General features: G+C 32.1%; 2 protein-coding genes across 4 annotated transcripts; one reads left to right on the top strand and one right to left on the bottom strand.

The window, feature by feature from the left end:
* On the top strand, positions 1-5,122 carry IKKepsilon (I-kappaB kinase epsilon). Of its 3 annotated transcripts, none has more exons than XM_011495723.1 (4): positions 1-50; positions 1,070-2,767; positions 3,335-3,536; positions 4,482-5,122. In XM_011495723.1, the coding sequence occupies exons 2-4, from the start codon at positions 1,080-1,082 to the stop codon at positions 4,968-4,970; spliced, it is 2,379 nt and encodes a 792-aa protein (XP_011494025.1). In that variant the 5' UTR covers positions 1-50; positions 1,070-1,079; the 3' UTR covers positions 4,971-5,122. The 3 variants fall into 3 exon arrangements, with proteins under 3 accessions (XP_011494025.1, XP_011494024.1, XP_011494023.1); XM_011495722.1 differs by lacking the exon at positions 1-50 and adding an exon at positions 60-266; XM_011495721.1 differs by lacking the exon at positions 1-50 and adding an exon at positions 645-769.
* Positions 5,123-6,513: 1,391 nt separating this feature from the next.
* Positions 6,514-9,433, bottom strand: LOC105359203 (protein VAC14 homolog). The gene is made up of 6 exons (XM_011495719.1): positions 9,256-9,433; positions 8,703-9,087; positions 7,381-8,451; positions 7,189-7,307; positions 6,973-7,052; positions 6,514-6,877 (listed from the first exon to the last, which is right to left on the bottom strand). Exons 1-6 carry the CDS (start codon positions 9,354-9,356, stop codon positions 6,573-6,575), a joined length of 2,061 nt encoding a protein of 686 aa, XP_011494021.1. The 5' UTR covers positions 9,357-9,433; the 3' UTR covers positions 6,514-6,572.
* Between the last annotated feature and the right edge of the window lie 2,418 nt (positions 9,434-11,851).

Raw genomic sequence — 11,851 nt, 5'->3', positions numbered from 1 at the left:
GTTTACGCTATACCTCCTGCCCACTCGAGTATAAAGAATCATCCAAAATGGTTACAATGCGATTAATAACAAAATAATAAATAGCCAATAGTGATCGAGCTCTAAGAGTCAGTGTTTTCTTGCTGCACGTACGCGCACGCACACGGAAATGAGGATAAAATGATATTCAATGCGAATGTCATTACGTTGAGTGTGTCTCGATGCTGATAGTAAATAGGTCCACTCGTTACAGTTTGGAGTGGAGGCTGGATCCTGGACTCTCCGGAATAAGCGAGATGTTTTCTTCATCGAATGCATAGAGATAATATTTGTTCGTGCGCCTGTGTGTGACTGTGACCCTTCTTGCGCGTGTGTGTTCGCGTGTGCGTGCGCGTGTGTTTTCCTCGTCAATTAATTCAATTTGAAACGATTCGTTTCAAAGTAGCTCAGCCGTAAGTTTAAACTCGCCAGTTCATAATGTAGTTAATATCTGAGATGCATTATGACTTTCTCTTAATTCTCGTTTCCTTACTTTACACGGTAATTCTTATTATGACAACGCAATATCATTCGAACAAATAGTATTCTGTTTTAAAAACTTACTGTAACCGATAGAATGAAATATTTAATTTTCTCGACTGTGCAATCGTGCACTTATGTGCAAGTTCTTGTTTTATGGACAGCGTTCATTTACTGAAAATATTGGAGGATGAAGAAACGATGGTTAAGAAGTGGATACGTTAACTAGCTTACTAGCTTTTATTTGGTCGTGTTGTCAATATTCTGTAGAGTGAGTTTAATAAATAAATTTAATTAATGGGTAGAAATAAAAATTTCTAACTTCTTTGAATGATATTGTCTTGCTCTTAAGATGGAATAAAATTAACGTCAATAAATTCTCTAACCGTGCCTTAATTAATGTTTATAGTTTCGCACGAGGAATTGTCCTTCTTATTCTTCTGACTAGTTGACAAGTCATTTATACAGATAATAACAAAACACTAAATAATGTCAGCTTCTCGTTGTTCTATTTGTTATTTCTAATATATTTGTGAATTTGACTGCTCCTTAATGCATCTTTAATTTACAGATATTAGATCATGTCGTTTTTACGTGGCTCTGCCAATTATGTGTGGTGCACGACTAGCGTACTGGGTAAAGGAGCAACCGGCGCCGTATTTCAAGGGGTGAATAAAAATAATGGCGAGCCAGTAGCTGTAAAGACGTTCAACCAAGTTAGTCACATGCGGCCTCACGATGTACAAATGCGAGAATTTGAAGTTTTGCGTAAAGTGAAGCATGAAAATATTGTTAAACTGTTAGCCATCGAAGAAGAACAGGATGGGCGAGGAAAAGTTATAGTAATGGAGCTCTGCACAGGCGGTAGTTTATTTAACATCTTAGACGATCCTGAAAATACGTATGGCCTAGCAGAGGAAGAGTTCTTACTTGTTTTGGAACATTTATCGGCTGGTATGAAGCATTTACGAGACAATAATTTGGTTCATCGCGATCTCAAGCCTGGAAATATTATGAAATTCATAGCGGATGATGGTAGCACTATATATAAATTAACTGACTTTGGAGCTGCTCGAGAATTACAAGAAGATCAACAATTTGTGTCATTATACGGAACCGAGGAATACCTTCATCCAGATATGTACGAGCGAGCGGTACTTAGGAAACCAGTGGATAAAAGTTTTGGGGCGACGGTGGATCTTTGGTCGATAGGTGTAACCTTGTATCACGTGGCAACTGGCCAATTGCCATTCAGGCCACACGGTGGTCGGAGAAATAGAGAAACCATGTTTTATATAACTACAAAAAAGGCATCCGGTGTCATAGCTGGTGCGCAAATGACAGAAAACGGCCCAATCGATTGGAGTAGAGAATTACCGCACAGTTGTCGCTTAAGTGCCGGTCTAAGGAGATACGTTACCCCTCTGTTGGCGGGATTATTAGAAGTCGATCGACAAAAAATTTGGAGTTTTGATAGATTTTTCTCCAGAGTTACGGACACTCTCTGCAGACGACCAGCTATCAACATTTTTGACGTTCATGGAGGTAATTTAATAAAAATATATTTACATCCAGAGGAGGAACGTTTTGCTGCATTTCAAGCTCACATCCATGATCAGACGAGTATCCCAGCCAGGTCTCAGATACTTCTAAAGGGTCAGATATCCATTTTACAACTAGTAGAAATCTCAACTCCTGGAAAAGGTTATCCATTGACGTCAGTGGACGAGCCATTACATTTATTCTCAAGAGAAAATAACAACGTAATGGTGCCGTTAGATTCAGAGCTTCCAAAATTTCCCATTTTTGCCAATTTAGTGTCAGTAGAGATCGACGCCAGTCAAGCCAAATCCGCTTGTTCGGTTGGACACGAGTGCAAAAGGAGAATCGACAAAATAGCAAGATGCAGCAAATTGTCTCAGGATGCAGTTACATCGTTTGTTAATTATTTAGTCACAGAACTTGGTAGAGCTCTGGAAAAGTGTCAAAGAGCCAAGGATTTCACTAAAGCCGTAGAGGATCTAGCGATAGCTATCGAGAGAGGAGAAGCCATAGCTAAGCAAGTGTTTCTAGGCATTCGTATAAATCAAGGATCAAGCTCTTCGACTAGTGTATTATCGACATCACCAACAGGATCGAATTTATCATCTGCAACGCAAAATTCTGTAGTCCCATCCTTTGAAGTGAAAAGCTGGAAGAAGGAATTGGACGTAAAGAGTAACGAACTATTCGGAGAATTGGCACCTGCAATATCTCAATTGCATCAACGGTAGAAACTAAATTTTCATTTAATTTCTAAATTATAATCTGAATTTATTTCCAAAGCACCAGAGCTAATTCTCCAATTATGTATAATAATGCCTAGTATATAATAATATCATGCTTAAATCCGTGCTTTAATTACATTAAATGTTTAAGATAATTGACATGATGATAATAATAATAATAATAATAATAATAATAATAATAATAATAATAATAATAATAATAATAATAACAATAACAATAATAATAATAATAATAATAACAATAACAATAATAATAATAATAATAATAACAATAACAATAATAATAATAATAATAATAACAATAACAATAATAATAATAATAATAATAACAATAATGAGCAGTATAACGGGCGCAACGATTAAAAGATTAAAAGTTCGTTTACGTTAAAGTCATCCTATGCATATTTTGAGAACGTTCAAGTTATAAAAAATGTACTTTCATAAAATTTTAATAATCCTTTTACAATGTTCAATTTTTAATTCGAGCATGAATCTTTTCCAATATTCTAAATCTCAATTCCTAACATATAGTTTTGTTCTCTATATAGATATGTTAAGGAAAATTGCTTGAGAAGCGAATGGGATACTAACACACGTGGATTATGGTGCCCATGGGCAAGTAAAGCAAGTCAAAAAGCCGCGACCTTGGTCGATCGCTTGAGAGATGGTTGGCAGCATCTTTTACGAGATCGAGCCACGCGAAGCCTCACGTACAATGACGAACAATTTCATGTTCTGGAGCGCATTAAAGTGAGTGTGAGATTTGGCATTTGAAAGCGAAGAATGTTTGTTTTAATGGGAAACAAGTGAATTGCAAAGTTATTGGTAATAAGCGAAACTCGATGATATTGAGTCATTAGTACTTGGTTAAGTTCTCACTTCCACCTCCTCCTCCACCACTCCACTCTACTCCAATCCCCCCTCCCCCCATCCCCCTCCCCACCCCACCCCACCCCTCCCCTCACACTGCATTATCTATGATTTGCGATTAACATTGTTAAAAGAAAAGAAAATAAAACTACCTTTACCTAGTTTATTATTGATATATTAATTATTAATATTCTTACGATGATTTATATGAATTCGTATTATAGATATATATAATTTTACCATTACTTTAATTATTCGTAAATTCATTATAATTTTAAAATTTTAAATAAAACGCGTATTAATGATTTTACACGATATTGTAAAAACTCGCGTATTAGTAATTATACATTTGATTAGGTGAGTGCACTTTAAAGTGCACTACAATATGTTTTAAGGGAAATTGAAAATGGAATGTCCGCGCGTGTGCTCGTATTATTGTTAGCTTACAACTTGCAATTGCAAATTGTAAAATGTCGGAAATTATCATTAAATTATTCATAAATATTAGAAGGGGTTAGAAGAGTTATTGTGCTCCTTGAGTAGCCGCTCTTCTACAAGAGCTCCTTAAAGCATCAATGCGCATAATTTTCAAAGTTGAAAAAAAAAAATTCTTTTAAGCTTAGTTTGCATTCTTAAGAGACATAAAATTAATCAATGTTCCCCGCGGACGTGTGAGCACAATTCGCACGTCTATAGGAGGAATTATCCAGGCATTATTGCTTAACAAGCCCGTCGGCTCGAATTTTGAAATAATTTTTGAAAATTTTTTAAAATCATTAGGCCAAGAGAGTAGTAATAAAATAATAAGCCTCTGTCGAATTGAAGGTAACCGAGACCGGACGTCGCATGAAGGATCTCCTGGAGAAGCAGGTGATCCCCGCGATAACCCAACACTCGGAATGCCTCGCCGATTGGTACAAAATGGCACAGACGGTGTTCCTTCAGACGCAGATCCTCGACAAGGACATCGACAACTACAACCGCATGCTGGAGAGCTTCTCGTTGAGCCTGTCTCAGGAAGGCAAGGAGCGATACGACCACATATGCCGTTCGATAGATTCTTGGCTGCCGAGAATGAGTCAGCAGTCCAGCAAAACTATGAATGAGTCCGAGAGCGAAGTGAACGAACTCAGAAAACGTCGTGCGATTATGGAGGAGGGCAAATGGAAGGACATATGCTCGATGCAGAAGCAAATACTCATGGTACTTTATAAGAATAATAAACTCGTCGATGAGCTCAACAATTGGACTCTCAACGAGATGGCGAGCACATCCTCCACCGAGGAGCTCCATCTTTTGACTATGGGCAATTAGCCGGAGGATTTACGAGGTCATAGCGATAAGGACTCAAAGTGCAATGACGACGCGTCAATAATCATTTCATTTAACGAACATCGTTACCTCGTTTGTTCGTCTTAATTCTTTCGCCTTAATTCATTACACCAAGTGTAGTGATTTACGATTCTGATCTGACCGAGTATATTTGGCCGTGGCGCAGTGTTATTATGCAACGATGATATTATGCCCTGAATTCGAAATTACGGACAATTTATTTATTTATTTATCACTTAATCGCTTTAAATCTGTAATATAATACGAGTTCTATTTTAACGAATTAAATATAAAATTGTGGCAGTTTTAAAATTTTATCAATTTTCTTGAGCCAAATTTCATTTACCTTTGCTAAGTATTAAAAACTATTTTTTTAACCAAAAAAAATGAATAGCAGTATTTTTTAAATACAACAAACTTTTTTCTTTTTTTTTTTTAGCTTTTAATTAGTAAATAATTAGTATGGTAAAATTTATACATAAAGCTATATATTTTTTATATAATCTTATTTATTACACGTATATTGTACGATATATATTTCTTATCGTTTCTAAACGAAATCAATGATCATTAATTTTTATTATTGTTTATGTAAATAGTTGAAAGTTTATAAATTATATATTAAAAATTCGTTAAACAATCTCTGTTAAACCTACAAAACAAAATATAACCTTACATAAATATTAATTAAATTATCCATTTTATGAAAAAATAATAACTTACATGGCCTAGTGATATTAATGGATTTATTTGTAAAATAAAATGTTACATCTCATGATAGAGCATGAAACAAATGCTTTTATTTAATATCTACACATTATATTAACAAAATATTTATCATTTTATTCCTCTTTCAGAGTTTTAATAATTTCCGTTTGCGCGCGCCTGTGTTTGTGTGTGTGTGTGTGTGTGTGTGTGTGTTTTGTTTTTAAATAATTTTTATACGATATAAACGACATTATAATTCTTACAAATATAAAAAAAACTATCTTAGCGATTTTCACATACATTGTTAATTTTAAAAGTTTATAGTTTCAATAAATTTACCATTATTATAATTATTTTGAACAAAAAAAAAGTAAACACGAATTCATGTTATTTACTAGCGTATTCAAAATAACAACTTCACACAACACCGATTTCAATTACTTTCTAATAACAATACTTAAAATTTAGAAAGAAAAATATTAAAATGAAATACAATGGCTGTTTAAATTAAAAATAAGCTATTGAGCAATAATTGTTCGATACTATTTAAACGATACTGTTTACAAGAATTAAATTATGCTTTAATACTTTGGTTAAAATGTACGTATGAAAGTTGTGATATTGTTTATTTATAAAGAGTAGAAAAAATTTTTATTTTGAGCAATATTGGTGGCGAATAGTAATTATTTTTACATTAAATTATAAATTATATTAATTGGATTAAGAAGAGTAGGCACTAACGCAAGACTGAATTAAAAACTATATTATAACAATAACAAAATTGTTTTTATTTTAGATTATAAAATGACAGATTAGCTTATAAATAATGTTTTTAACATATTAATGTATATACAATAATAAAATGTTGATTTCATTTTAAAGAACAAGGTTGGCTACTTCTTTGGTGTTAGCTAACAATGTCTGTCTCTGTTTATGTTTCTGTTCTTTGTGTTTCTCTTGAGTATCTATAAAATATTGAAATAATTCCTGGAAATCGATTGTATCTCTTATAGATTCTGATTTTGTTTGAGGCGTTTTTGTTTCACGATTGGAATTTACAGGCACAGCCGATAGTCGACGATGTAACATGAAAAAAGCTTCGCTTTGTGGTAGAATCATAAGAAGGCCATACAAAGCACAGACTAGAGATTCGTTCTTTTCCAAAAGTTCTAGTCGCAAATCTTAAAAGTATATTGGTATTAGTACTATAATAATAATGTCATAATATATTTTTAATGTAACGTGTAAAATTAGTGAAATATTAGTAAAATATTACATGTGAAGATTGGTGATTCAATAAGTTGTATTAATTTATCAACTTCGGTTAGAAATTCTACGGTAACTTCAATGTTTCCACTAAAATTTATAATTATTAAAGAAGATATGCCCATTGATATAGTAACAAAATGTAATTTTATTTAAAAATATTGTTTCTCAAACATTTGTAATCGACTACAAATATTATACATTAATCAATACATTAAAAGGATACAAATATTTAACAAGATCGCAGGCATGACCGTAGTTTTGTGTGAGTAGACACAAAGACATGGTTGCTACAGGATTGTGGCACCACGACTTGTATAATTGAATAAATACTTGGACACTTTCCTAAATTAAAAAAAAAAACTGAAATTATATAAATTTGCAATAAAATTATTGGATACTGTGCGTTGCTATTCACCTCAGTCTTCAGATCCTTCAATTTATTTCGTAATTCAAAAAGTTCGGAGCTTGTCAATAAAATTGTATGAAGAGATTGTGCCATGATAGCAGCAAACCTAAGATTTTGCTCTTCTCTCAAGATCTCTGCTAAAACCTTAAAAATATGTTCCGGATTGAGCAATACGCACAATTCTCTTATAATAAATGCACCTCTATCTTCCAAGAGGTGTCTATCAGTTGCAAATAGTCGTAATAAATTCACCATAAACTTAGTAAAATACTTATTTTCTTCAATATTTGTAGACTTTAAGTTAATCAGTTCGGACATAACGACTAATGTTTGTTGAACAACTTCCTCCGAATTGTCGCTTAAAACTTTCATCAGAACAGGAAATAATTCCTCATTGTGAAGGTACATTTTGTCTGGTAAATTCATTAACAAGTGGCATATCCATTTTAGCACGGTTACTTTTGTTTGAACAGGTATTTGTTGCAGCATTAAGTGTTTTGTCAAAACTTCAATGATACTAGAGAGATCAAGGCTATCGGTTATTGAGGGCTCTTTGCTATTTGAAATTATCAATTTATAAAGACTATCATTTACATGAGTAGCGGTTTCTTTTATTATTTTACGAGTGTCGCCATCATAAGATAAACAAGTTAATATTGCTATAAATATACCAGAAGTATAAGGCAAGAGATTTTGACCCGACAATCGAATGAACTCGTCCATCCAAGTAATCGCAGTCAATTGGAGAAGTTCGTCCGAACTTTGTGCATGTAAAATAAGTATATTTATCATTCCTGCAAAATCTACTCTCGACGGATCCAACTTGATGCTATGAAGAAATTCCATGAAAACTGTCTCAGCGGATCTCTTTATCTCTGGTATTGGATCTTCAAGAATTTTAAATAAACCATCAAGAATATCTGTTAAATAGATTACCATGTCAATATCAGGTACTGAAATCAAAACTAATATCCATGATATAATAAATTGCCGTCCAAATGGATTCTTTGTATACATCCTTTCTCTAAGAACTGATATAAAGGCTAATAGATCAAAATCATCGCTCTCTGTGACAATATCCTATAGGCAAAAAACTTTTTTTAGTCCAATTTATAATTATATTAAATAGATTATCGATGTAACAGTACGTTTTATTGTTTTATAGTTTTACGTGCAGTAATTTAATTTTGTTTTGTTTTAACTATGTATATTAATATCGCCTCTAGTAAAATTAAGATTTAATAAAATCGATGTAAAACTTTCACATTTACTTGATTTTACTAGGTGGCAGTGCTCTTAATATTAAATAATAACGACGTAGTTACGCATACCTTCATCAGTCTATCTAGTAATTCGGTAGCATTTTTTACACTTTGATCAGAATCGCACATTGATTTGCTCAAAGCTCCAAAAATGTCAGTAAAATATGGTAAAATAGCACCTCTCGCCACCTTCACAACATTATAAAGGCTCTCGCAGGCACAATACCTCACTCTAAGATCCGAATCATTGAAACAAACTAAAATTGGAGGAATAAATTCTTCCATGTACTTTGCAGTATTGGCACTTCCCAACCCAACTGCCATCGCACCCAATCCAATTAAACCTCCCTTACGACCATGTGGATTATGAGATGTAGCAAAATCTTGTCCCAATACTTTAAATAATCGCTTTATCTGAGCCGTGTTGTTGTGTGCAGCAAAATCTTTAACCATTCTTAAGAACAATTTTAATTATATTAAACACTTTAACATTGTAAATTAATAGAAAACATAAGAAACACCATTTACAAAATTAACAACACAAATTAATCTGTATTTAGCTGTTGTATTTAAAAATTTTTCAAATTAATGCATAAATAAAGTAAATATCACATAACCTTACTTATCAATTTCCAGAGCGGCAGCTTTTCTTTTTTCATAAAATTTATCATTTAATGATTTAACGCAAGCTGTACTTAACGGCGCGTAGTCTTTCTCCGTCATTTTATCTTCTTTTCTTTTAATAATTCTAGCTTATTTGAAGCTTGTTTTGGCCGTTTAAATTACAACACCCAGGCTCAGCTGATTTGAAAAAAAAGAAACAAAAATAAGGAAAAAACGCGAATGAACGTTAAAATTTGTAACAAATAATGCAATTTCTTACTTATACTTCTATTACCGTATTATTCATTTCATATTAGTAGTCTATCCACTTAAAATGCATGTAATTTAAATTGAAATCCTGTAAATTCACTCTAATTTCGAATACAAACATCAATGAGAATTTTGTTCCATTTCATTTGAATTAAAAAATTTGATTTATTTTCTAATACTTGAGCATTTAAATGCGATTGAATTTATTTTCTCAAAAGAATCAATGTTTAATTAACGGGGGTAGACAAGGAACGTATAAAATCTTATGTTTGAGCTTCACTCGCTACTTGCTTGACAATTTCAAATTTATTTCATATTGCATTTTCCATCGTCAGCGTCATTCTTCGACTTTATCAGTGAATACTTTTCATTAGTAACTTATGTTAACGTAAGTAGGATAGATAGGTAGATCGGTTTCACAGATTAATTAGTACTTGACAATGCAATCTGACACAACATGTCAGATGAATTTTTATTAAATTCTATGAAGTTTATTAGGCGATTAAAATAGGCCGAAACGTTAGCCAAGTGAGAAACAATCGTTAACGTTCTACGGCATCGTCAATGCATTGGTAATTTGACATTCGCTGAGTTTAAAATATTAAATTCTAAATTCACTTTCTATGCATTTAACGTTATTCAGAAAGTAAATTACATTAAAAGCTAAATTAACTAAAATTATAGCAGAAACTAAACCAAACTAAGATGATTGTTATAACATTCGAGAAAATTTGTATTCTTTATTATATTTAAAATGAAAGATTTATGTGGAATTTCGCAATAATCGAAGAAAAAGTTTGGTAAACTTTTGGAAATATAATGCTACGAACAAAGCTCCAATATAAATTGTTAATAAATAAATTTATATATACATAAATATTATTCATAATATAGTGTAACCGGATGCATTGAATAAATTAATTTAATATTACACTAATTAATTTTGCATACCGATTTAGCCGTCGTTTTAATTTTGAGATTTTTTGTTTGGACTCGACTCCTTTTAATTCTGAATATAATATACGTTTATATTGTATTATTTTTGATAAATTTCTAGTGCAATCATAGCGCTACTTTTTTCTAATTCTCTTTTGGAGCATCAGCGAGGCCACGTAGATGTAAAATGCAGAGAATAACATGTCAAACGTATGTTGAGAAAGCGTTTACAATTCATTTTACGTTTACAGCGAAGCGTTTACAATTCTAATTAAGCACGCATAATATACATATTGTAATGACGCACTTCCTCTTACAAATAAACAATTGAATGATGTGAACTATGTATAATCTTTTTTACTTTTTCATTTCAGTAATATAAGCTTACGTCTCGTAATATTAGACAAAAGAGTAAATGTATTTAATTGTAAAAATTGTTGATTATAGGAATTAATGAAAAATAAAGCTAAAATTATTCAAATATTTTATCAAAATATTATTTGATTAAAAATTCATTGTATAAGAAAGAAAAAAAAATAAATAAATAATAAGAATGCGTGTAATAAAAATAATAATTTTAAATTTAAGACATTGGAATATAAATAATATATGCCGTGTGTGGTAGAGGCCAAATTTGAATATTTATTCATAGAAATTAGGTATAATATTGATAATTAATAAATCAGTGGCGTGAGGCACCTATTTTACTTTGGCATTAGCTTACGCGGACGAGATGGGCGACGGAACTCGTCGCGTCATCCTTCCTTGTTCACGCGAACGCACACACGCGCGCCCACGCGCCCACGCACCCACGCACCCACGCACCCACGCACCCACGCATACAACGACAAGCGCTCATCGAAAACAAGCTCAGTCGTAATGACCGAATATACGTCGGTCGAGCAGCGAATTGATTTTGTAAATTTAAAAAATTCTCAATCGTCTTTTGGTAGTTCGTTGTGACCTCCTTCCACCGTCTTATCCGACTGTTAAAATACAAAAGGAAAAAACAAATATCGATGCCAGCGACCAATGTTTTTATACGAAAAGTCGTTATTTTTTCTCCTACAATATTCCACGATTGTTTGTTTCCATTCTCCTTACTTGTTATCAATAATAATTGTAAATTTTAAATGCTAAACCATCCGGCAAATAATATTTAGAAATTACTTTTTATTTTTATAATAGAATATTCAACATTTGTATTTTGATTATTTGAAATACTAATTTCATCATTGTTAATGAATATTTTACATAATGTTAAATTTAAAAACTCATGAATATTTGATGAAAACGATTACTTAAATTATCAAAAATATAATAAACAATAATAGACTACATTATTAATTTGTTAATATAATAATTTATGAAATAATGAGTTCTCAAACTATTATAATTCGGTAGAAAAT

Source organism: Ceratosolen solmsi, unplaced genomic scaffold, assembly GCF_000503995.2.
Source record: "Ceratosolen solmsi marchali unplaced genomic scaffold, CerSol_1.0 scaffold11, whole genome shotgun sequence".
Lineage (NCBI taxonomy): Eukaryota > Metazoa > Arthropoda > Insecta > Hymenoptera > Agaonidae > Ceratosolen > Ceratosolen solmsi.
The sequence above is the reverse complement of the archived record's forward strand: the minus strand, read 5'-3'. Positions and strand labels throughout refer to the sequence as shown.

What these genes read in the sequence shown, in the direction of transcription:
- IKKepsilon (XM_011495723.1), top strand. Translation starts at nt 1,080, where the DNA reads ATGTCGTTTTTACGTGGCTCTGCCAATTATGTGTGGTGCACGACTAGC. An exon ending in ATATCTCAATTGCATCAACG is followed by an intron (nt 2,768 to 3,334) that starts GTAGAAACTAAA and finishes TTCTCTATATAG; the next exon opens with ATATGTTAAGGAAAATTGCT. An exon ending in ATGTTCTGGAGCGCATTAAA is followed by an intron (nt 3,537 to 4,481) that starts GTGAGTGTGAGA and finishes GTCGAATTGAAG; the next exon opens with GTAACCGAGACCGGACGTCG.
- LOC105359203 (XM_011495719.1), bottom strand. Translation starts at nt 9,356, where the DNA reads ATGACGGAGAAAGACTACGCGCCGTTAAGTACAGCTTGCGTTAAATCA. An exon ending in TGAAGGATCTGAAGACTGAG is followed by an intron (nt 7,308 to 7,380) that starts GTGAATAGCAAC and finishes TTTTTAATTTAG; the next exon opens with GAAAGTGTCCAAGTATTTAT. An exon ending in TGCGATCTTGTTAAATATTT is followed by an intron (nt 7,053 to 7,188) that starts GTATCCTTTTAA and finishes TATAAATTTTAG; the next exon opens with TGGAAACATTGAAGTTACCG.